General features: G+C 47.9%; 1 protein-coding gene across 1 annotated transcript in view; it reads right to left on the reverse strand.

The window, feature by feature from the left end:
- Positions 1–1,869: 1,869 nt before the first annotated feature.
- Drgx (Dorsal root ganglia homeobox) overlaps positions 1,870–23,260 on the reverse strand; it is a 33,176-nt gene continuing 11,785 nt past the window's right edge. The window contains exons 2-6 of the mRNA XM_076893388.1: positions 16,210–16,474; positions 11,368–11,573; positions 7,122–7,287; positions 6,785–6,998; positions 1,870–2,580 (exon numbers count right to left, since the gene is read on the reverse strand). Of these exons, the coding sequence (XP_076749503.1) occupies positions 2,091–2,580; positions 6,785–6,998; positions 7,122–7,287; positions 11,368–11,573; positions 16,210–16,294 (1,161 nt within the window). The 5' untranslated portion in view covers positions 16,295–16,474 and the 3' untranslated portion in view covers positions 1,870–2,090. The remainder of the gene's footprint in view (positions 2,581–6,784; positions 6,999–7,121; positions 7,288–11,367; positions 11,574–16,209; positions 16,475–23,260) is intronic.

A 23,260-nucleotide genomic window follows, 5' to 3' on the forward strand; every position in this document is an offset into this window, starting at 1 on the left:
TTCAGCGGATCGATACATCTATTTAAGCGTTCGATTATTCATTCCATTACCGAATCCAATACCTTCGTTTCTTTTTATAATGCACAAGGATTCCGTAATTAGAGCAAAGATTAAAGATTTTATCCTCCTTCTCGGATGGTAAGAGGATTAAGAACGCCGCTGAAACTTTTGCAGTTTGCGTACCATGAAATATTAATTCGCTGTAATGAACAGCCCCTCCAGAGTTCCAGATGTCCGTTCCTCGGTGTGACGAGCATCCGCGCATCCGTTTCATTCGAACATCCGTGAAACGACACGGCAATCATTCCTCTAACGCGTTTCTTTTCGCTTTTCCTCATCCATCCAGTGATAGACACGTCGTTTCAGCCGGCGCGTGCTTGTGTCGCGCGAGCATACCGGATATCCGTGTTACTCGGATAATACGGACATCCGTATTATTTGAATAATGCGATAGAGTAATCATATAATTCAAGAAAATTGTCATAGACTCGATTTAAGGGTGATAATAGATATTATCCTATCATGTAATAGAAATTGGATGCTATTGGGTTGCAAACTTATCGTTTTTCGTTTCCAGTCGGAGAATTCCAACAAGGAATTACTTAAATTTTTGATATCCTATTTTCGTTCGAGCGTCGATCACGGATATTCGAATGTTCCTTTTAGATAGGATAGTTTAAATATAGGGCGCTTCAGGCACGTGTTGGTCCTTCGCGATCGATGATCCATCCTCGTTTTTGTCGTCGCAGAGAAGCGATACTTTTATTGTTACTCGTACAGTGCTGGCGAAGTTCGATTTTCTGATACACAGCGTATTCGTTTTTAACAATTCACCGTGATTCCAAAACTATTTACAGATTGCTACAAAGGGCTTCGCGAGCGTCTTTCGATTTCGTTAAAAGCAAAATTCATTACGAATCAACGTTAATCGTGCAGGTTTCCTTCATTTTCGTTAAGTCGAACGTACGTCTGCAGATGAAAAGGGGAAAATATATTCGGAATAAATACACAATTTTATCTGTCATAATATTGAGTAATTAATCGTAATCTGTCGATTTAGTTTACTGATATTTGGTGTTAAAGAAGGAATCATTTTTTACAAGGTAATCCAATGCACTTTCAGTATTATAGTTTGTTCGTTCAATATCATGGACGCAAATTTTGATTGGTAACGAAGAATTTTTTTAAAGTCTCTGCTGTTCTCGCACTTTCATTAAGCTACGTATTACTGGAAATTGATTATTTAATGTATGCAAAGAATTGTAAGTTATCTTTAAGCTGATCGGGACACCAAGTAGTTTTTTTACTCAGTACTTTTAATCCAAGAAAATTCATTCGTGACTGCTTCAAGTGGCATACTTTTGAGAGTTACAATATTTTTTCTGTATTTAGAAGCGCTTCGAAATTCTATTTTCAACATTGAAGACTAAAATAGTTACAAATCACGTTGCGTCGTATTGGTAACAGAAAGATTAAATCGTAAAATTTCCGAGCCAGCATTCAAATTTCATTTCGTAGTAATCAAGCAGGCACATTCTAATCGTTAAACACTTTCTATAATCTTTGCTCGTCGCCAACTGTGCAAACGTATACAGAAATAAAATAAAATAAAATTTCAAGTCACTACCCAACAACACGTAAAACAACTATCCTTCGAATTCGATTAAACTAAAGAAGGAAATTAACAATTATTTGCTACTTCGTTAATCACACTTGGTAATCCCCGTAATACCTTAACCCTTTCGCCACGGATCCAATATGACCGAGTCTCTCTTTATCACGCGATCCGATTAAAGAGAAACGATACACCAAAGTTCAATCACTCGATTAAAAAAATTACACTTATCGATCAAAACAATTTTTGTACACAACCCCCTACTATAGATCCCTACCACAGCGAAAGGATTAAATCCTATCGAACCCTTGAAAAATCGTCGAACCGTCCCCGTGATATTGTCGTCCCTAAAGAAACACAAGAAGAAACCATACGAAGACCAAGAAGAGGAGAAACAATAGAGCAGAGTCCTGAAACGGATACGTGCCCGGCGTCAAGGGGCGGCGAGCCCGTCAGACGAGGGTTGCACGCGATCCTAGGGATCCTCCTTCGTCGTCGGTTGTATCTGGTGCACCATGCTGGGCAGATGATGGTGGTGGTGTTCAGGCCTGCTGGAGAGTCTGAGCAGAGGCGGCAGCAACGGCAAGGGCAACGGCAAAGGCAAACCCCCGGGAAAGGCGGCGAGTCCGCCAAGAAGCGCGGACGCGGTCGAATGTTCCTGCGCCTTCCTCCTCAACTCGGCCAGGCTGCTGTTCCTGTGCAGATCGCCGGTTCCAGGCTTGCAGCACCCGCAGAGTGACCCTGGCCATCCGGCTGGGGACCAGGACAACATGTCCTGCAGGCTTCCTGGCCGATGATCGCTCGAGGTCCACAGAGATGGAGTCGTCGAGGTCAGGGACGTTGGCGTGCTACTGACCACCTTGTTGCCGAACAACGGCGGCGAGAACTGCGCTGCCAAGTGCGGCGAGAAGAAGAGAGACGTGGGCGGCTCGACGGGCCTGAAACCTGCTGCCAACCCCGGGGCGCTGGAATTTTTAATCAACATACATGCACGTGTAATCTACGAAGAAATGGGACGCGTTCTCGATCGTGCGTGTAAGAGGGGGTTGGAGGCGTAGTCGCGGAGGAGAGCGCGGCAAGTTGGTGTAGCAAGGGGGTGAGAAACGGGTACGGGCGAAAGGAGGAAGTAGCAGAAGGGCCCACGAAAGCGCTAACCCGATTAGCACGCGCGATATTCCGCATCCGCCAGCAACCGGTAGAGGCTGCTTCGAGGCGCTGATGATTATCTCAAATATTAATCGCAAATATTGTTTAATTAATGTAACGAGCCCGAGGTGAAGCCGAAGACGGGGAGGGCGCGCCAAGAGTGACGGGAACGCGGCTACGGCGAAGCACCAGGAGGCGGGACCGGGGGGTTGGAGACGTTTAATTGGACGAACGGAGAGGAAGCGGAGATGGTAAACAGATAGACACGACGATGGGCAAACATGCGCGAATAGTTGGCTGGATTCGGAGAGAGAGGAAACGTTAAGAAAGCTGTGAGGACGGGAAATTCAGACTTACGGTTGGAGGGTGGTAAATTATTTTGCGAGAGCGTATCATTAACGAGGAAAGTGTTTAGTGATTGAAATAAATGATGCGTGGGGTAGTTGAGATTAATGAATAGTAAATATAATGCAGAACGAGATAAATGTTTAAATATGTTCAACTATTACGTGGAAATTTAAATAGTCAAATATATAAGGGTAGCATTCGATGCAAGAATTCAGGAGAATCGATCGATGATTAACCCCTAATTGCGTTAGATCGCTCAAAGGATTCGAAGAAGTGAATGAAAATTCCATTAAAAGTCAAATTGAGAATTGCGATTCGACTCCTCGCGTTTAAAGTCCCATTTGTCGAGAAAGGGTTAAACGGGTGAACTGAAATACAATAGATAGCGGTATGTGGGTCGCTGTTCAAGAACGGAAACAGAGTTGGAAGGCTGGGAACGGATTTCAGATGATGGAAAGAGGTAGGAATAGGAAACCGCAAGGGGTGTTAACGGGGTGAGTGGCGAAGGAGGCGAAAGGCGATGGCTGGGGCGCAGAGAGGAAAGCCTGAACCGCGGTAAGCGCGATAATTAGCGGCAATTAGCTGCGTAGCCTAGCGTGCGCCGCACTTAGGCGCGTATATACATACACGCACTTCGTTTCTTCATCTCTGCGCGCCTAATCGTGCCGCCTACACGGTCTGCATGCTTGCAGATACTCCACTTTCCCCGCTGACGCGTCGACGTATACACGGAGTTGAAGTTGAACATTTTGAGACGCATAAGAAATTCAGGTGATTTATTTATAATTGAAATTAGTTTAAAAGAGACAGCGTATCTCCAAGTCAGAATTTAGATTCTATTATTGTCAGATAACGATTTAATATAAATGCGAAACATTATGGTTTCCAGCTGCCTTGATCCATTTAAATCGTTAATAGAATCGTTAATATTTTTCACTTTATTCAATCGTGGCGATAGAAAATGAAACGAGCAAACATCAATTCCTTTTTCCAGCGAGTTTAGGTACATAGTGCACGAGACGTACCGGTTTACAAAGCCTGTAAAAGAGTTAAAGTGTTTGCCGAAGCGCAAACGAGTTTTCGCGCCCGTTTCATCGGTTCAAGGAGATAAAATCCACTTTTTAATCGCTTCTCGGTCTTTAACAACCGCCGATAAGGAGCGCAACAACGCGGAAGATGCTTCTTTCGCGTAATAAGAACCCATTAACATCTTTATTTAAAATTCAGTGACGTCAAACTACTTCACCCGCTTCGCCGCTATGATACGCGGCTAAAATTGATAGGCGCTCTCTGGCATCCGCGCGCAATTTCCGTATAGGCAAAAACGTAGGTGTAGATGCACACGCGCGGCACACATGTACGCGTGCATAAATTCAGCGGTGAATAAAACAGACAACAAGTTTATGCAAATGTTTGCCCTATCTAACCTTCCCTCTGAACGCTCGCGTTCTTCCAAATGCATAGTAACCCTCAAATTATTGGCCTACTCTCTACCCTACATACCCTCTGCACCCGCTCACGGTTCGTCCCGCGAAAATTATTGAAAATCTCCGCGCGATACGTTCTACCATCGAGCAGAAAAAATCCGTTCGGCGCACGGGAATCGATGGCAGTCCGGTTGCCGTGGCGGAAACCAATTCCACTCGAGATTACGTTCTCCGTCGGGTAATTTAAATCCCGCGTAGCTAAGAGCGTTACACGCTGTAAAACAAGGAAAGTCGGGGGCTAAAAGAAGCGCGGGAGCCACCCGCCTCTGGTTCCACGGGAATCGACTACGCGCGGAGCAGCCTCGGTCGTCTGGGTCGCCCGGTAGGTAAGGAGGAACGCAGCAAAGCGTGTACCACCCCTCTACAGTCGAGGTGCTGCCGAGCCGCTGAATAAATAATGAGGATATATTTACGGCGAGCGGTTTTAAATAAATTACAACTGCGGAGACGGCGAAGGAGTATCTTCCTACCGTTTCAAACCCCCATCTGACGCCCTCCCTCCCGCCTTTGGATCCCCTTGCTGTTTCCATCCGCGGCCTGTTCCACCATCTTGACTCGAGTCGACCCGCTACCACCGTATTCCGTGTGTCTGCGTTTCGGGTATTGTTCTTATCTCCTCTTCATCCCCCCGCCCTGGCTACCCTCCCGTCGATTCGAGGGGAGTCTTGTCTGGGATTATAAAGAGTCACCGTCGGATACTTACCGTCGTTGAAAAAGAAATCGGCGAATCGTGCATCCTCCTGCAGGGGAGCTTTCTATCCCCCCTCGACGCGCGTACCTGAGTGCTCGCGTGTGTCTGCAGAATCTACAGGGAATCGTGGTCGCGGTCCTTTCAGATTATTTTTATCGAATTGCTATTTAACGCGTTATTTATTTAGAATGATCGAATATTTTGAGAATCGATCGGGAGCTGTTAATTTCGCGATTTGTAAATTTGTACAATTCCTTATTTTTCTTTTTCTTGTAGCGAGCTGATATTGATTTGGGAATATTTATATTAATAACGAGCATTCGATGTATTAGTGACGTTAATAACAGAGAGTATTATTGATAACGTTGTATAGCCTTCGCGGATATGGTATTATTTTATTAATATCACCGCAGTATTGGTAGTGTAATGCAGGCATTGAAACACGAATGCACGACAGGTTGCGAAACGCCTAAACGATGCGTTGTCTTTTATAACGTTGTTATCTATAGATGGGGCTGAAAGAGTAGTCTCAGCCGGTGGGATTTCCGTTTGCTTCGTTGCTTGGTAATTCATAAATAAAAAGTCGCTTTTGTCAGTGGAAACGTGAAACGCACTTGAAAATCCATTTTCATATTCCATCTGGCTGCATGTGAGCTCTTTTTTTTATAAAACACGAGCCGGGTAAGAAGTTCGTTTAAATTTCAGTTTTCCATGAGAATTTCTTTGGAATTTCTCGGTTCTCGAAAGAAGCGCAACTATTCTCCGCTGCACTCTGGTTGATTTCCTGAAAATGTTTCATTCTTATTTACCCCTGACGTACACCCCTCCAGTCTATTATCTCGCATCTACAGCTTCTGTTTCAATGACAAAAGTGATCGTTCCCGAATGCTTTCGATTCGATTTCATTTTTTGTCGACCAACAAAGTACGTCTCCCATCCGCGAAGGGGTCAAGTGGTAACCCAATTCCCCCGATCTCCATGCCTCTCCATAAACCTCAACCCAATTCCCAACTAGTAACCCCTGGCCGTCTCCGTCCAATGTCCTTTAACTTCTCCCAACTCAGCCAGCGGTCCAAGTCGTAAACGGTCTCGCGAGGACGGCCAGTTCTCGAATCACGCCAACGGTGGTCGGGCAGCTCGTGCGTATCCGCTTGCGCGCGAGAAGGGTCCCAGAACGATTTAACGAGGCGACAATTATCGCGATTACACCAGCAGCGGCGAGCACGCTGGGACGAGGATGGCGCGCAGCACGAGGGTGGTTGCTGGCGGGTGAAAGAGGTTCGGGAGGAAGCGGCGAGGAGTGGTTTAATGGCGCGTATCAAGCATCCGGCAGACGTGTTCAGCGGTGCTTGCAGCGCGGAATCACGACTGACTTTTAGACGATGGGAAACGCCGCGGTGGTGCGCAGAGGAGGGTGGAAGGTAGGGGGATGGTGGAAGAATGGAGGAAGAAAGATATTTCCTAAAGACGTAAATACAAACGAAGCTAAAAGCTCACCTCTCGCCGGGTGGCCCGAGACCTCCCACGGTGCTAGGTGGCGGCGGTGGCGCCCTTATGGGGGTTGGCGGTGGCGTCGAGACGCCACCCAGGGACGGCTGACTCTGCTGGGGCCGCGGACTGACCGACGCGGAAGTCGTGCTGGGGCTCCTCGACCCGCCAGCTCCATCTGGCCCGGCATCCTCCGCGTCGGGAGCGCTGCTGCTTGTCGTTCCTTTTCGAGCAGAGAATCAAACGTTCGATTAATGCTGGATTTACCTTTTCCGCGAGGTTCGAAACTGTGTTGTCTTTTGGGGCGGTAACTTTTTTTACCAGTTGTAACGATCCACGATCATACCTTCAGGATCATGACCCGTGGGACTAGGACCAGCCGATGAAGATGTCGGCGGTGCCAGACTAGTCGCTTCCAATGCACCACCTCCTCCGCTACCCTCTCTCTTTCTTTGTTCCTCCTTGAGACGCTCGCTTTTCCTCCATTTTGCTCTGCGATTTTGAAACCATACCTGCAAGAAGTAGACGCACGCTCTGATTATCGTTCCGTTTCACTGATCCTTCGTATTCGAATCCACTTAGTATTATACTAGCGTTCTCCTAAATCGAGATTCTCTCGTGATCCGTTATCGAAACCGAACGACCAACTTCTCCAGCGAAAGAGAACCATCCCAATAAATCTACTTGGCAACGGTGGATCGGTAGAAAAGCACAGCGAGAGTAGGTGCGGAACGTGGCGCGGAAGTAAAGGAAAAAAGGAGAGAGAGAGGGCGGAAGGAAAAAAGCAAACGAGAGTAAGATGAGAAGCGGCGCTGAAGGCGGCACTTAAGCTGCTTTATAGGGCTGCACCTGGAAGCGCGCGGATATGGAAGGATAATTGCATGTAGGGGGATGGCATTCGCGGCCGGTCAGATGGGGTGGCCTCTCTGCCCGCGTGCATGTTCAACGAGCCGACAGCAACCACGGCGGCCGAGTGTTTTTTAAAAAGCTCGAGTTCCGCTAACGAGCCTAACTTGACATAATACCAACTGAAATAGACTTTATTATACCCGCCGGTCCTTCGCCGCACCGTGCTTTCGCGCACCCCGCTCTTGCTTTCCAATTGCGCCCTCGACGGCCTAACTCGAGCGTCTTCTCGCGCGAGTTTCTTTTCACTTTTACAGTGCAATTGTGTACGCATACGGGATGTTTGAAAACCATCCTGTGTTCGATTAAACATCGCTCGCGTAGTTTATAGGTCAATTAATCTTAGAACAGCTAAGAGACACGATTGCAAAATGGGTTGTTTAGACAATATATATATAACGATACATTAATAGCGTTTCGTACGAATTAATTTCATTAGAAAGGATTACTTGTAACTTAATGTGGTTAGCGAAATATTATCACCGATTAGCGAAGGAAAAAACCCATCCATTATCTCGCGAGAGGTAAACGAATCAGACGAAGTTGGGACGAATCACGGGGCAAAAGTAGCCGGGAACTCATTAACGGATTGAAATCGATAATAAAATAAACTCCTCCGCGGCAAGTCGATTGCTCCCGCGCAAACGCAATTCTTTCCACCCGTCTCTCCCCCCCGTGAAAGACAAAACGCGTTGTTATAGATCGAGCAGAGTACCGGGGAATGATTATCTTTCGTCCGTGGGCGAAAGTTTCACGGCGGAGTGGAAGCTTGGAAAATGGTTTAATAAAATAAATACGATGAGCTCTCAGCGTTGCCTTCGAATTCGCGCGCGAGAAACGAGGACGGTGGATACCGGCTGACGGGGGAGAAATATAATAATATCCTCGGGGTTACGAGGGCGGGTAATAGCTGAGAACAAAGCCGCGGTTCCGTCGGGACTTCCAACCGTTCCCTTCCTCGTCTTCCTGCTGGATCGTTCCCGTTTTTCCCGCTCTTTTCACCGCGCATTTTTTCCCCAATAGGAATTTAATCCGAAAGACGCTGGTAATGGGTCTGCACCTTTTTTTCCCGACCGCCGGGCTAAATGCGTTTAATCTCTCGACACTTGTTACGAGAAGGTGCGATGGATCGATGACGAGCAACGCGTTTCGAACGCATAGCGGTTGATCATTTGCTTCGCGAGGGTGGTTCACGTTTTGGCATACCAGATGAAACGTGACTTCATCCATATACATACATTATATCAACTTTCAAATCCCATAGAATCTACAGATTTCTCTCCAATTAATTGTGATCAAGAATAGTCCATAGGGGTGAAAGTATCAACCCTAAACTGTTCCTTCGAGATTTCTTTTCCCCTTTTATCCATAGACTAATGGAAAATGATAGAGATACATCATAGAATCATCTTTCGTTATCCGATCACGTAGTATTTCAAGAAACGATCGTGAAAGACGCTGAACAGAAGTTTCAACCCCTGTATGAATACCTCGTGCGGTGGAACCGCGTCGAGAGTGGCGACATCTCGTGCAACGGCGCATGCTCGCTTTCAACCCCCCCAAGTACAGAGTAGACCGTACGTACGCGCGGTACAATTGTCGCGCACTGTACACGAAGCACGGAGCGACGAGCAAAACGTCAGAGCCTCGAAGCCTGCCTCCGACGGTCCGTCGTCCACCCCCGCGCGCCCATCCGACCCCCGCGCGAGGTTCTAATTGGAGTAGGAGAAGAGGACCGGCACTGCATAAACGCGCCTATTTGTCCATTATTTCAGATTCCCTTTGTCTTCCCTAATGAAACAATGAGTCTGCGCCGTAATTGCGTCATAGCCGTCCTGTCCCTACCTTCCTCCCATTGTGTACACCGCTGCCTAGCATGGCCTTCTCGTCTTATAATCCGGACAATGCAGCGGGATAATACCGTGCCCCCTCCGCTGGACAAGCGACGCTCGAGGATTCTTTGCTAGTCTGTGATTGTACAGCGCCGTGCAAAAGTCTTGGTCCACTTGGCCAGAGGAGGTCTCGTTCTTTCGCGAACAGGCTCGAGGGTGGTTTGCGTTATTTCGACTGGTTCTACTATGGTCGAATTACATCCATGGGGAGTACGAAAGTTCGCGGTCGCGTATTTCGCGAGTCGTTGGCTCTTGATGCGATAACAACTTTTATGCAATATTTATGCAATTTTATGCAATATTTTATTACTTAGCTATCGAAGGTTCTCTGAAGGTTCTCTGTATATTTCTCTTCTTGTTAGAACCTCATTAATCGGTATTTAATATGCGCCTCCAGTTTCCGTTTAATTATCGCGACCAGATATGAAAGTATGTAATCTGTTGGAATTATTTGTATTTTATCGTTGCACGATACCGGTCCATCGAATCGAGATTCCGTTGCTGTTATTTATTAATTCTTCATCGGATCGTATTCTATCATCTTCGCTCCTCGTTGCAGCGTTTAATCATCATTGCATAACGTTTAGCTTCCCCCAAAGGCTGGCTCGTAATAAAAACTACCGTATAATTAGATGGGCATCGTGTAACATTTCATCGACACAATATTAATTAATCGAACGGGGGTTCCTGGACGAACGTATCCTCCGTATTTTCTTTGAAACATATTAATTCCCGACAAACACGAAACTCTTTATTTATATGCCATAAAATTGCAGCAGTTTTTATATTCCCATCCCTGAGAGGATGGCCTGGCGATGTTTACGAGCGCAAGAGGCGGGTGGCGAATTAAAAATCTGACAGCAGCGATCGGATATCCTGCAGATGTTCCAACGGGATTTCAGCAGGGAATCGCTATTACTGCCGGGATTCTCTGCAGCGCGAATTACGCTGGTGCGAGTAAATATGGGCAGGAGGACGTAGCCAAGAGTACAAAGTAATCCCAGAGATTACCGGCTTACTCTGTCAGAAGATTACGTCAGGTCGAGGGTGTCAGCACCTCCCGTGGGAGCTGGGTGTACCCCAAAACTACCCTACTTGCGCTCTTGCTCTTACGCGACTGATCCACCGTCGCGCATCCGAACAATCGATCATTGTGGTTCGCTTGATCGTACACATTCGTTCGGCTCTTTCGCAGAGACTTATGCGAGATGCGTCAAACTTTGGGAAGAACAGATTTAGGATGCTTTCTCCAGATTCCTTCTTCGTTATTGCTTTTCTGAATTCGTGTTTAACGAGCCAAGAGATTCTTTTGCGATTTCTGATTTTATACGTTACTGGTTGCGATTTTACATTTGTATACGTATCATTTAAAGGTTAATTGATTTCCAGTTCCCTCGACATGCAATATTTTTGCTTCGTTTCATTTTCTCCCTCTCTCTCTGCATTATTTATTCACATTTGACGGTGTTTAAAATTGATTTATTGAAGTAAATGCGAAAAAACGCGCCGCTCGAAATAATTAGAGACTCTCATGCCTGGGATATTCGCTGCAGATTTTTGATTTCAAAAATCGTATATTCCTAATTCGATGTGACATTTTACTAATGTCTAGTTCATTCAGAAATAACTAGTTTTCTGTAGTCCTACTCTAACCAATTTCTTTCCTTCGAAATTTACCACTTTACAGTCTCCCAGAGAAATTTCAAATAAAACCAGGTAAACGCGATTGTCCAAGTATCTTTGCCTACGGAATCACGTACCCAGTTTCGTATTTATCCACACTAGAACGCTAACCTGAACTCTAGCCTCCGTGAGGTTGATCTTCATTGCCAGATCCTCCCTCGTGAAGACATCCGGATAGTGGGTCTGCGCAAACGCTGACTCGAGTTCCTCCAGTTGCTGAAGAGTGAACGTGGTTCTGTTCCTCCTCTGCTTTCGCCTTACTAGGGAGTCTTCCCCGACTCCGTGTAAAGCTGGATGATACGCGGAGTAACTGGTGTCTGTAACAGAGAACGAAAACGTACACTTTAATTCGAGATTGAGCCTCTTGAAACGTGAAATTAGAAAATGCCGCGGACACGAAAATTCTGCTTCGTTACGCGACTCTTCTCCTCGTTTCTTCGAGTTCTAAAATTCAACCTTGGAAAGAAAATACGAAATAGAAAAGGGAGAAGAGCAAAGTGGTTACGAAAAGGCAAAACACTCTAACGAATCTGTCTAAAAGAAACAGAGATGATCGCGTCCGTTGCAGCGTGCACCGGAGGTTCGAGAAAAATTCGAAAGCACCCCTATCGCCTGGTGCATGATTTAACGCGGAATGGCTCGTTCGCGGGCCAATTACGCGGGGCACACGGCTGGTACGTTGGAAATCCGAAAAACGGGGGTTGGTCGAGGCACGCGCAGACAAAAGGACGACGAGAGAGGACGATGAAGGGAAAACGATGGCGTTCGTTGCACGTACAAGCCCCGCGGTGCGAAAGGGATGCGAGCAGGCTGCGGGGCGGTTGGAGAGAGAGATGGAGGGAGGGATGGGGTGGACGGCGGGTGGAGGGTGAACGTTACGAAAGCCAGAGAACCGCTTATCAATGATGCAGAGCAATCAGCGCAATTAATTACCGCGGCGCTAAGCCCCAGCTTAGCGAAAAACACAAATTAATTTCCTAAGCTCATAAAAATTCATGCGGCTCGCTCGCTGCCGAACAGGAGAGACCCGCCGCGTCGGAGTATCGGCTGCGGCGCATCTACCGATGCACGCGTGTGCATCCAGCTGCAAGATCCCGTTCAATTTCTCGTTTTCACTGGGATTACGGTCTTCCTCGTAACGCTGGGGGGATGATTTTTCTGTTGCGTTGGGGGGTGTGAAAATATTTCTGCTTCTTACTTAGGTCAAAAAGAAAAATGAACTTAGAACATCTGATGCAACTAATTTCCAACTCAATCTTTTATATGCGATCTTATATTTCTCTTGAAAATTTCATTGCGATTTCACGCCCATTTCCCGTCGCATTTTCTGCAATTCGATCTTCTCGTAGTAGTCTGGTTTTTGCCTGGTTAAGTCTGTCGTTAAGGGAGAGGAATTCGGGAATTCGATTGCGTCGGCACGTCTGTTTGCAACAAGTCGTCCAGGCCGGAAACGAACTTTCATAACTGCCCGCGGAACAATTATACCGTCGGGCGAACTCGTATCGCGTCACCGGCGATAGTCCGCGAGTCCCTGCAAAATTAATGCGATCGTCCGCGAGGATTTTCGCGTGCAGTATGTATGAGTTTGCAATTGAATTTCCCCGCGATCGATGCCCTGTCCTCGCATTTAATAGCGGCCTTCGCGTCGCCGGATAATTGTCTCTGACCCGCTCCCGAACCGCGTCTGAAACGTCCTCGACGCGATCGTCGGGATTCGTTCGTCAAGGGCCGACGATAGATCAACGCTAAACGGAATTTTGGTTCAAACTAGTAACGTAATCGTTGGCTTCGAGAGCACACCTTGCATAGGTTCGACGAAGCCGTGGAATAAAACTAAAAGCGAGGAGACAGGAGAAGAGAGAAGGGCGCGCGAGTGGAGTCGAAGGAGAGGCAAGAATCGAGGCACGTTGGTCGGCTAAATAAATTGATCGGTGGTCGAAACTGAAATCCACTCAAGATCTTAGATTAGACGAGGGGGCCCGGGGTCGGGACGAAGCCCGGATCCAGACAACTCGTACAGCTCATCGAGGCTCCCGGGCCTGATCCAATTTATTAGCGTGCCTGGAGAGCAGTCAGGGCGAACGAGCGCGCAAGAAAGGTCCCGGTGACTTTTGCACGCGCCTCCTTTCGCCGCGACACACGTCGTCACGAGTGGGCTCTCGCTGCTTTGTCTCCGTGTCGAGGGAAAACAATGGAGGGATTAATTTCTCGCTGGCCAGGAAGCAGACGCGGAAAGCTCGCACGTGTCCCCGGCTCGGCTCGACGCGCTACGTGCGCCTTTAAAACGCTTTATCCTACCCGAGCAGGGCTTGCCCTTGATTTGCTTCCGCTCGAAACACGCGGCGTGGATTAACCCTTCCTGTAGGACAGGGGCAGGTACCGCGTCGAGTGTCACGGATCTTCTTCTTCTCGTTCGAGTGGTTTCGTTTTTGCAGAGTGCGCAGGCTTTTTATTCGTTTCTCTGGCGATTCGTTTAGATCTACGTTGGTGATCGATGATCGATTGGTAACGATGATTCGCGGAGCGTGAGAGTGTCGGGGTGTAAAGTACTTGGGTTACATCTTTGGTACACGATTCTTAGCGGATGGCCATGAAATAAATGGAAAACAAATTCCAAATTTATTTGAAACTCGTTGCAGTTATCGAGCGCTCTGCGGATACGAAGGTTCCGTGAAAAAACTGGGCGCAGTACGAAATCTAATGACACCCCGACCGTTACTAATGACGCTAACGAGCTAGTTAGATGTTAGAGCGAATGTCGGTGGGCTCGGACCCTGCGTCGAGTGAACCCACTTACCGACTTATCACGTAGTTACCTAATCTGTTTATCCCAACGGGGGGTGTCGAAGGGGGGGAGGAGAGATTGGCGACCAATGGGAGCTGGAAGGGTGCATGCACGTCCCTGAGGACACCCGTTCCCTCTGCCCCCTTCGCGCGGAATCATCCAGCGGGCGTCGTTTCGACACACATGTGCCGTCGATACCCGTGCAAGTGTCTTTGGTTTTACGGAGACACGAAGACAAACGTGGTTCAATTTTTAGTGACAGCGTGGGAGATTCGATTGGCGGTTGAAACGTAGTGCTCGAAAGGGGGTTGAAAATGTTTTTGAATTGGCACTCGAACGGACGATGTACAATCAGAGGAATGGGTTTCTGCTGTGGAAAAGCGAGCGCGCAATTTTCTGTTCTAGTTTCACTGTAATCGCATGAATCTCCTCGCGTGCCCCGTCGCGTTCTAATCAACGATAAACGCTTGTACGAGTTTCACTTAATTTTAAGCGAAGCTACCGGGTACGCCGGCGCGTGTATAAAGAGAATGATAAATGCGCATTAAAAACATAATTTCACTTTGCGCCAGGGAAATCAATATTTTATTTAAACTATATTTCGGCTCGAGATGGAAGGGCACTTACACGCGTCCCTGAGGATATCGTGCCTCTCTTCTCTCCTACACCTACGGTCCCCATTCGATTATCTACCTACCACATGTATCTCATTGAGGTTCATAATATGCAATAAAGTGGGTATATACATCGTGACCCGATGAACCACGCTGGTAAGCTATGCGAAAACATGACGGAATCTTTTGTTTCCCAATATTATTATTCTTTATTGCGAACTAATGGTATCGTAAATTATTTTCTCCTTATTTTCATTGCTGAGAAGTTACAATACAAAAGTATCGCTGAATTTGATCTCCGATAGTAAACGAAAAATTTAGGAACGTAGAGTCTGATGTTTGAAAGAGATAATATTATATTTTTTTTTTTTATTTCGCAAAGTTCGATTTTGGCATAATTACGAGAGAAAGGGGACATTCCCGACGAGAAGTTAACGCGCACGACAGAAACGAGATTCGACTTGGAAAACGATCGGCGAGTAGGCAAACTGTCGTCGAAAGTTCGGAAGAGCGACTCGGCACCGCCGTCGGGACGCGGTTTAACCGGAAGTTGGTTCGAAGTGCAAATTAAGTTTAGCGGCCGTCCAGTTTGTAGCGTCCACTTTGCGTAACTCGGTCTAGTCGGTAAATGTAACTTCATCGATGTGTTCCGCCAGAGCAAGTGCCGGTACAATCAATCTCCCTTTTCTCTTTTCGCCCCCTTTTTCCTCGCCAACTATCCCCGCGCACCTTTCTGCTTGCTTTTATTCCATTGCACCGCAACCTCCTCTCCCTTTTTCGGTTATCCTCAATTTTCCTTCTGGCCCCATTTTTCTCGCACCGTTCGCAGAAAATACGGTGAACGCCAATCCGTCGGCTATCGATTAAATAATAATTCCAAAGCGTAATTTACAAACGATTCTGATCGAAGGGTAAACTCGAAATCGTGCCTCTGCTTCGCGTACGCGTGTAATGGATACTCGTTAAAAATTCACGGGGAATTTTCTACTGATACTTAAATCTTAAGTAGACACTTCCATCATCGTTTGTAATACCTGTTATGCCAGGGGCGATTTGAAAAATTGAATAGACATTTTTCCACGATACGGCTCGGTTTAAAATCCGCCCTTCACCTCGGTGGTTAGAGGGGAATCGCGAAGGAATAGTAAGGGAGAAAAATAGATGAAGAAACGTAAGATTATGGGCGGAATGAAATTTTTCTTACTGGGGGTAAATCGGGGCGAAACAGTACTCTGGGGACATTCGTAATCGCGTCGCCGGGAGGTACAGGGGATCGTCGATAGTAGAACATATTTGAGGACACGATTATTACGTTTTGCAATATATCACGCAGACTTTCGTTTCATACCCCTCGTTACAACAATTCCCCTTATATTATTCCATTAAAAAATTCCGTATTTCTTATATACCAGACCGATTTGTATCGACTAACATCAAAGAGAATACACGAGAAATCGAGAAATACAAACTAATTATGCACCGTAAAATACTCTACTCGTACTCGAGACGTAATGAAGTTTTTTTCATCTGGCTGTAACGTGTTGTCGTACTTACAGGGGTGAGTGGCGGCGAATGGGTACTCGAGGGCGGGTGGTAACCGTGGCGTTGGAAGACCCGGGGGGCAGTGGTAGCAGAACATGCCGCCAGGCCTGGCCACCGTACCACCCCCCGGCCCTCCACCCCCTCCTGCACCTGACACCTGCGACTGGCTCGACTGCTGTTGCTGTTGTTGCTGTTGCTGCTGCTGCTGCTGTTGCTGCTGCGGATGGTGCGTGTGGTGGTGGCTATTGTTCGGTTGGTGAGTATGAACCGATCCAATCTGCAAGTAGAGAGAAACAGGGGTGTCTTACGTGAGTCGCGAATCAGTTTGCCGAGAAAGTGAATTAGAAGTTGTTGTTAGGGGACACCGTCGCGAGTATTGCGGAAGTTCGTCGCGGTTGTCGAGGGAAACGGAATCGATCGCGTGATTGTACAGCGGTCGCTGGTGGAAAGTGTAAAATCAAATACGATTTCTTCGATCGCGTCGAGGCCCAAGGCTTCGTCTTAAGAAGGGACTCGACAGGTATCGCACCGCCACGGTTCACCGCTCGAACACGAGGGGTGCACGAGGCGTACGGGGCCGCCGATTACGCCGATCCCCATTAGAGGGATTGTAAACTCCCGTAAATAAATAATGCACGTATCGGCTAGGAGCGCGGAGGGCTCTTTGCCTAAGCAGCCATCGGTCGGTGGAACTTAATAAACGGCGGGGTTATCAATTTATAATGGGTCGGCATGAGTGTCGCGCATGCGCGTGCCTACAGGGCCGTAGCTCTGGTTACATAACGGCGTGCACGCGAGAGCAGGCTTTAAACTCCGTGTATTTCCTAACTCTATGGCCCACACCCCCGTCCCGCGCGATTCCACGTTGCTTGCCTTCCTACCACTATCGCCGCCACCCTTCCTCTCTCTCTCTCTCTCTCCCTACCGTTCCTATCGCCCCGTCTTTCTCGCTCCTCCACCCTTTGCGGCTCCGCTACCAAGGGACAAATTGAATTTTAGATCGTGCCTTGCTCTTCTGGGGTCCACGAGAAAACCAATGCGAGGGAGCGAGAGGGATGGAAAAGTGAGAAGGGAACGGACAGTGGCGGGGTGAAAGGGGAGGGGAGGGGCACGGTCTGGAAGCAGAGACGTCGAGATGATACTAATTGAAATTTGAAATTGATATTAGCGAATTATTACCCCTCTCAGTCGCTCTGCGAGCGCTCGCGCGGCCGCGTACTAGCTGCTGCTTGGGCCAACGCAATTACGGCCGCGTGTCGGGTATCAAAAGTAATTGCTGCCAAACTTAACGAAATTTAGCCAATTTTCGTTTCGGCTGCCTGACCTTCCAACGACGACGGATTACCGGCTCGGGTTTCGCTTTACGTATGCGCGCGGCCTCCTTTACGAGGGATCGCAAATGGAATTTCGGGGGTGATTTCGATGCTGCCCGTGAAACCGTTTCAGCGGCCGCGTCTTCGCGTTCCCTACAAGACGACCAACCTTCTACTACTAAATTCTTTACCATTTTTTATTACCATCTCCTCTCGAGCCTTCGCAGAGAAGGAGAGAGAAAGAAAGAAAGAGAGAGAGAGAGTTTCTATATTTTATGTAAAACGACCAACGCGTCCTCTCGCTTCTCCTCCTAAGCAACCCCAAGCAGACCCAAAATCAACCAAGACACCCTTTCTCACCCTTGGCAAGCCCCACACGCCGACATCAAACGTCGTGAACCGGTGACACCGTTAAACGGATCAGCCGATTAGTCGCAGGTAGAAAGAATCGAATCAACCCCTCGCGATACAGGCAACAACCCTCCCGGTATCCAGCAGCTCGGTCGTGTTAGACGCGTAATGACGGAACATACGCACCGACAGAAGGGACGAAATGTAGCGAGGCTAATCCACGATGGGTGCCCCAGGGCGTCCCCCCGAGCTACGGCCGGTGCAGCAGGTCCTCGGCCCCTTCCAAGTACGCGCGTGCATACACGGACCCTCGAAAGTAAACCTGCGTGCGGTCCAGGGGTGTAGTATTTGCGGTGTTCAACCAGCGGGGCGAAACATTATGCCAGTGTTTTATTGTGCGATCATCCGACTGCACCCCCTATTCTGAGCGCATAAGGGATTGCGGGTTCGAGTGGAGTGTGTTTACACATTGGCACACGCGATGGATTTGTTACACGCTCGTTATGCTACCAGTTTTCGTTGCCAGTCACTGGCGGGGTTCGATGGTTTCGCGGCTGGCGATCCGATTCGAATCGTTTCTAGATTTCGCTTGCAATCGCGTATCGATGGAACGAAGCGATGATAATTGATTTGTTTCTTCTTTTTTCTGTTCTTGTCAATGAAATAATGTTGTAGAATACTTATGAACGGTTCGTTTTAGTTTTCCAAGCCTGGTGCGAATATGCAAATTGGCTCATCAGAGCCTAGCTACGAATCCAACGATAGATAGCGATGTTGACGTCGACACGGCAGAGGGTATACCGACTGGTCCATTACGAAGTTTACGGAAATTACAGCGATGTTAGTCCCGTATTTCTGTGCGAGTAATGTACACATCCAATGGTTCGGTAACCCGGATTATGGACGTCCAGTAATGCCGGGTATTCAATTATTTGGGTACACGTACGGATATCTTGTTACCAGCAGTTCTAATTGCACGGGGCCAGTGTTATCGAGTTACCGCAGTTTAACATCCTTGCAAGTATATGGCGCATCATTTCCGAGAATGGTACCACACCAACGGTAATTCAATTTCGATACGCCAGGATTACTGTGTCGATTCGTCAGACGTGTCGAGCATATTTTCCTTTTCTCTTGTTTAAGAATTATTTCTCCGTTTTTTTTTAATGTTTTAGTTAGCTATTTCATAATCGATATTCGCCACTAACATTGATCGTTCTTTCAAACACGTAAAAGTATGAAATATCGAAGGAAAAGACTCGTCCATCGCTTTCATCGCGATCCAATGGTAAGCTCCGTCAAAAGCGAGTATAAAATCGCGATACGTGGCAGGATCGTCGAACAACCCGGCTGTTTAGATTCCGCGTGTGTAACACTGCGCTCATTAGAGAGCGGCGCTAATTGCGTAATTGGTGCCGGCAATTACGAGCAAAGCGGTGCCGGCGTCGGCTGACGTCAACATCCAATAATTCGGCACGCGACGACAATCGCGCGCTGCACCGCCACGCCATTGCGCAAATAGCACGAATCGCAATTAAAAGCGATAATACCGTAATTAGCTTGACGTCGTGTCCCGCGCCACGGCCGCAACCCTCTCGCGCGCGTCGCAATTCCACCCCTCGCGGTGGGCTCCGGGGCTGAATCCGGGAACAGGTGCCGCCTCCAATGATTTCTTGTCTCTCGCGCAGACTTGGTGCTGGCGTTTATTCGACAATTGCTAGAATCCGCGATCAGAGACGTTTCTTGCTCGAACGAGGCACGGGTGCATCGATTCGAGGAGAGAATCAAGCCGAGTCCGGCTAGCATTCGATTCGACGACGCGTACTCCCGTATTTTTGTAACGCAGCGGAATAGTTAATGCATGCAAACATCGTTTCGGTACATCGGTAAACGATAAACAGAGGAAGCCATAAATTAATACTCTGATAATCCCGGGGGGAGTGAAATTATCAATTACATTTAATGGAATTGATATTTGCGTCAATGTTGATATCAAACGTAATTAATATCAATTGAAATCGGTATCAATATTGATACCGCTATTACTACCTCGTTGATTATTCTATCGTTTTTCCGTTACGTTCCTCTTCGTTCCGCGTTCATCGCCGCTCGAAATTAGCTTTCGAAAAGCACGCCGCGTCGATTGTGGTTTCGATTCAAGTATCCCGTAATTCTCGACTCGAGATGAAAATCTAGACGCGGCGTGCGCGCGCGTGGACGCGTGTACACTCTCGGATACGGACGCGCAATAGGGGTGAAATCAAGCCCGCATTCCGTCGGCTGTAGATGAAATTCGTGGCGCGGTGCGGCCAATTGGAGCGACGTCGTGTCGTCGTACATTGGAAAACTTGACGGAGACGCGATTAACGAAGATTTCATTAGGGACAATATTGCGGTCGCATCGGCGCTCGTTGACCGGCGGGTCCTGGTTTCTTTATTGGCCGGCTGGAATAAATTGGAGGGAATTAATTAAGCGGCACAAATTGGATGCACCGCGTTAGCCCTTATTCCTGGATGACACAATTTAATAAGCGTCTCCTCCTCTGCGGAGGGCCCTTCGGCTACGGATGCGGAGGAATGTGCGACCAAGAGAGAGAGAGAGAGAGAGGGAGAGAGTGAGTAAGCGAGAGCTTCTGCGTGCTCTCGTTAATCGCGTTTGCCGCGTTGCAAAGTGACCGCTCTGCCTCCTCTATTTTTCCCCAACACTTTCGACATTTAACGTCTCCTTTTGCGATCGTACCGCTCTCCCGTTGACTAAGATCGCGTTTATAGCGGTTCCTTCGAAATCTTCAGAGGGACCAACGTTCCCATGCGGCTTCAAGTAGTAACGATCGAATAGAGTCAGACGAGAGACGAATTTCTTTACAAATTTCATTTTATCACTTTTTTTTACCACACACGTATGCTTACAATTTTTTTCTCGAATGGTCTCTTATGCTTTAGAGAAACATCGGATTCGTTTGGGAGAAAAAGAAACAATGCAGTCTGAAATTCTTGTGCTTTTGGCGTAAAAATATTAATTGGTACGGGAAGATCAATAGTTAGACGTGTTCCGTTCGTACTCATAATCTGTTTGGTATTCAAGCAAAGCCTCGTCGTAGATCGTACCGGAGACATGCTTTATAGAGAGAGAGAGAGAGAGAGAGAGAGAGAGAGAGAGAGAGAGAGAGGAGACAGGGTTTCGATTGGCACGGGTCAAGAGGGAAGAGCGTGCCCCAGAACGTAATATCGTGTCGCGCACAATACAATTGTAGATCGGCTTCTTCAATAATATTACGGCATAGACGGTTAACGGGTTAAGAGCGCGCATTGTCGTCTCGTTGAAAAGAAATCGAGGACGAAACGAACTGTGGGTAAATATGCGCGGCGTAAGGCCGTTTTGCCCCGGCGATCGCCACTGCCAATCAGACGCTACTCTATATACAGGGTGTTAATAAACGCTCGACACTTCTTTCAACCTTCCCGACGTCTTACCAAACACGATGACAAATGCTCTGACACGTCGTTGGATTGTTGTGCGACAATTTCAATGAGAGGCAAGACATACGCCTCCTTCGTCTCCTGGTCTCAACTTTAATTAAGAGATCAACGATTTTTAAACAAATTCATTAAGGACATCTCACGTCTTTCTCTCTCTCTCCAGTTTTATTAATTCGACGCACACGAAAATGAAACGATTCACCTAAACCGTGCGTCCGCGTCAGAGATTCCTCGGTGGATACGAGGAACTTTTCCCATTGTTTTCTTGGTTAACACCCTGTAGAGGATCGCGCGGCCCTGTCTATAGACCGCATCGAGTGCGGTGTAATGTACTTTGGTTAAGCGCATCGGAGCATGCTCGTCGCCGAGTTAACGCATTTAATGGAGGTTAATTTTGCATATGGTATTGCTCCCCCGTGCCCTAACCTCTTTACTCGCGCACGCTCAACCATCCCCCGGATCGTAAGCTCACGACCAAACTACCCGAAATTACGGCCGCAGGGCGGGGATCATTATTAAACCGGTCGCTCGATCTTTACGCCTGATCGAATTATGCGGTTAAGCATTCGGTTGCCTCGACCTGTCCAACCGTCTTTTAACCATCGAATGTATACGAACGAAGCGCGTACGATGTTTCGTTTTACGAGACATTCAGACAGTCTCGAGTTCGAAGAATACCAAAGCCACGAGGGTGAACACCATCGAAGTCTCTACGATTCAGGGCTGACCAATTTCCTCGTGTACTACTTTACGGACGGCAGTAGTACACCACGGAACATGACGCACGTTCGATTGAATTTCGTCACGGGAAAGACGGTCGTCCAACGCCTGGACGTTTATTACGAAACAATCAAGATGTCTGCTCGCTCCCCTCGAGAAGTCACTGGCCGCGACAATGGCTACGTACCGTGGGGGAAGGCGGTCGTTTAAGGGCCATAAATGCATGCCGAATGGAACGGTATCCGGAAGCGGAATCTCTCCAGCGCCCATCGCCCGGAACGAAATCGCGCGGGACGTTTCTTCCGGCTAGCAGGATGCTGCATACGTGCCATTAATTGAGAGGGGGCTACGAATGGCCCTAGAATGATGGATGGATCGTCGAGAAATATACAGGAACCAGAAGTCACGGTGTTTTGTGCACCGTGTGCTCGGCTCGAGTAACTTCGCGTCCCTTGATGGAACGACAATCGATCATTTGCATAACGTTTAGGGCTTCAAGAATTGCTGTCCATTTTCTTTCTTTTTAAATTGACAATTACAATGTCACCAATGACAGCAGAGGAATAAGCAAGCAAAACAAAAAGTGGACAGGGAAGAATCGATTAAGCAGCAGGGGAGATCAAGGATGGGGGGTAATAAACTCTCGATTCAACACCACTCATCTTCCTCTTGTCTCTTCACACCGGTAGCAAACTCCATTTGACTTTTGCCTCCACTCGATTCCACCGCGTCGCACACGCCCTTCCCGATGTGTACACTTCGCCGAGCATCCATACCCGCTTCCTCCGTGCCCCATCTCGTTCTCACCCCTCAGCTGGTACCCCTTAGCTGTACCATTCCACTCGACGATGGACCCTCTATCTCGCGTTTTGTCGCGTGTTTATTTCCACCGCTTCCCGCTCCCACTATCATCGCTGCATTTTTATCCGTGCGCCCCTTTTTTTTCTCGTTTCTGCCCTGTGACCACCCCGCGCGAAAAGGGTGAACACGAGCGTGGCCATTCCGCTGTATCCCTCGAACCGGCCACCCGGTGTGGTTTCCGGTTCATTTCCCGCTTATCCATTTACATTTGATTTACCCTGGCTGTCGCGCACCGTTTCGACCCTGGTCGACGCCTCGATTATATCGCGTCGATACTGTTCGCCAGTGTCGAAGGAAACGCGCGAAACGACGCGCTACTGTTTTATTCGTACATCTTT

Source organism: Xylocopa sonorina, chromosome 1, assembly GCF_050948175.1.
Source record: "Xylocopa sonorina isolate GNS202 chromosome 1, iyXylSono1_principal, whole genome shotgun sequence".
NCBI lineage: Eukaryota > Metazoa > Arthropoda > Insecta > Hymenoptera > Apidae > Xylocopa > Xylocopa sonorina.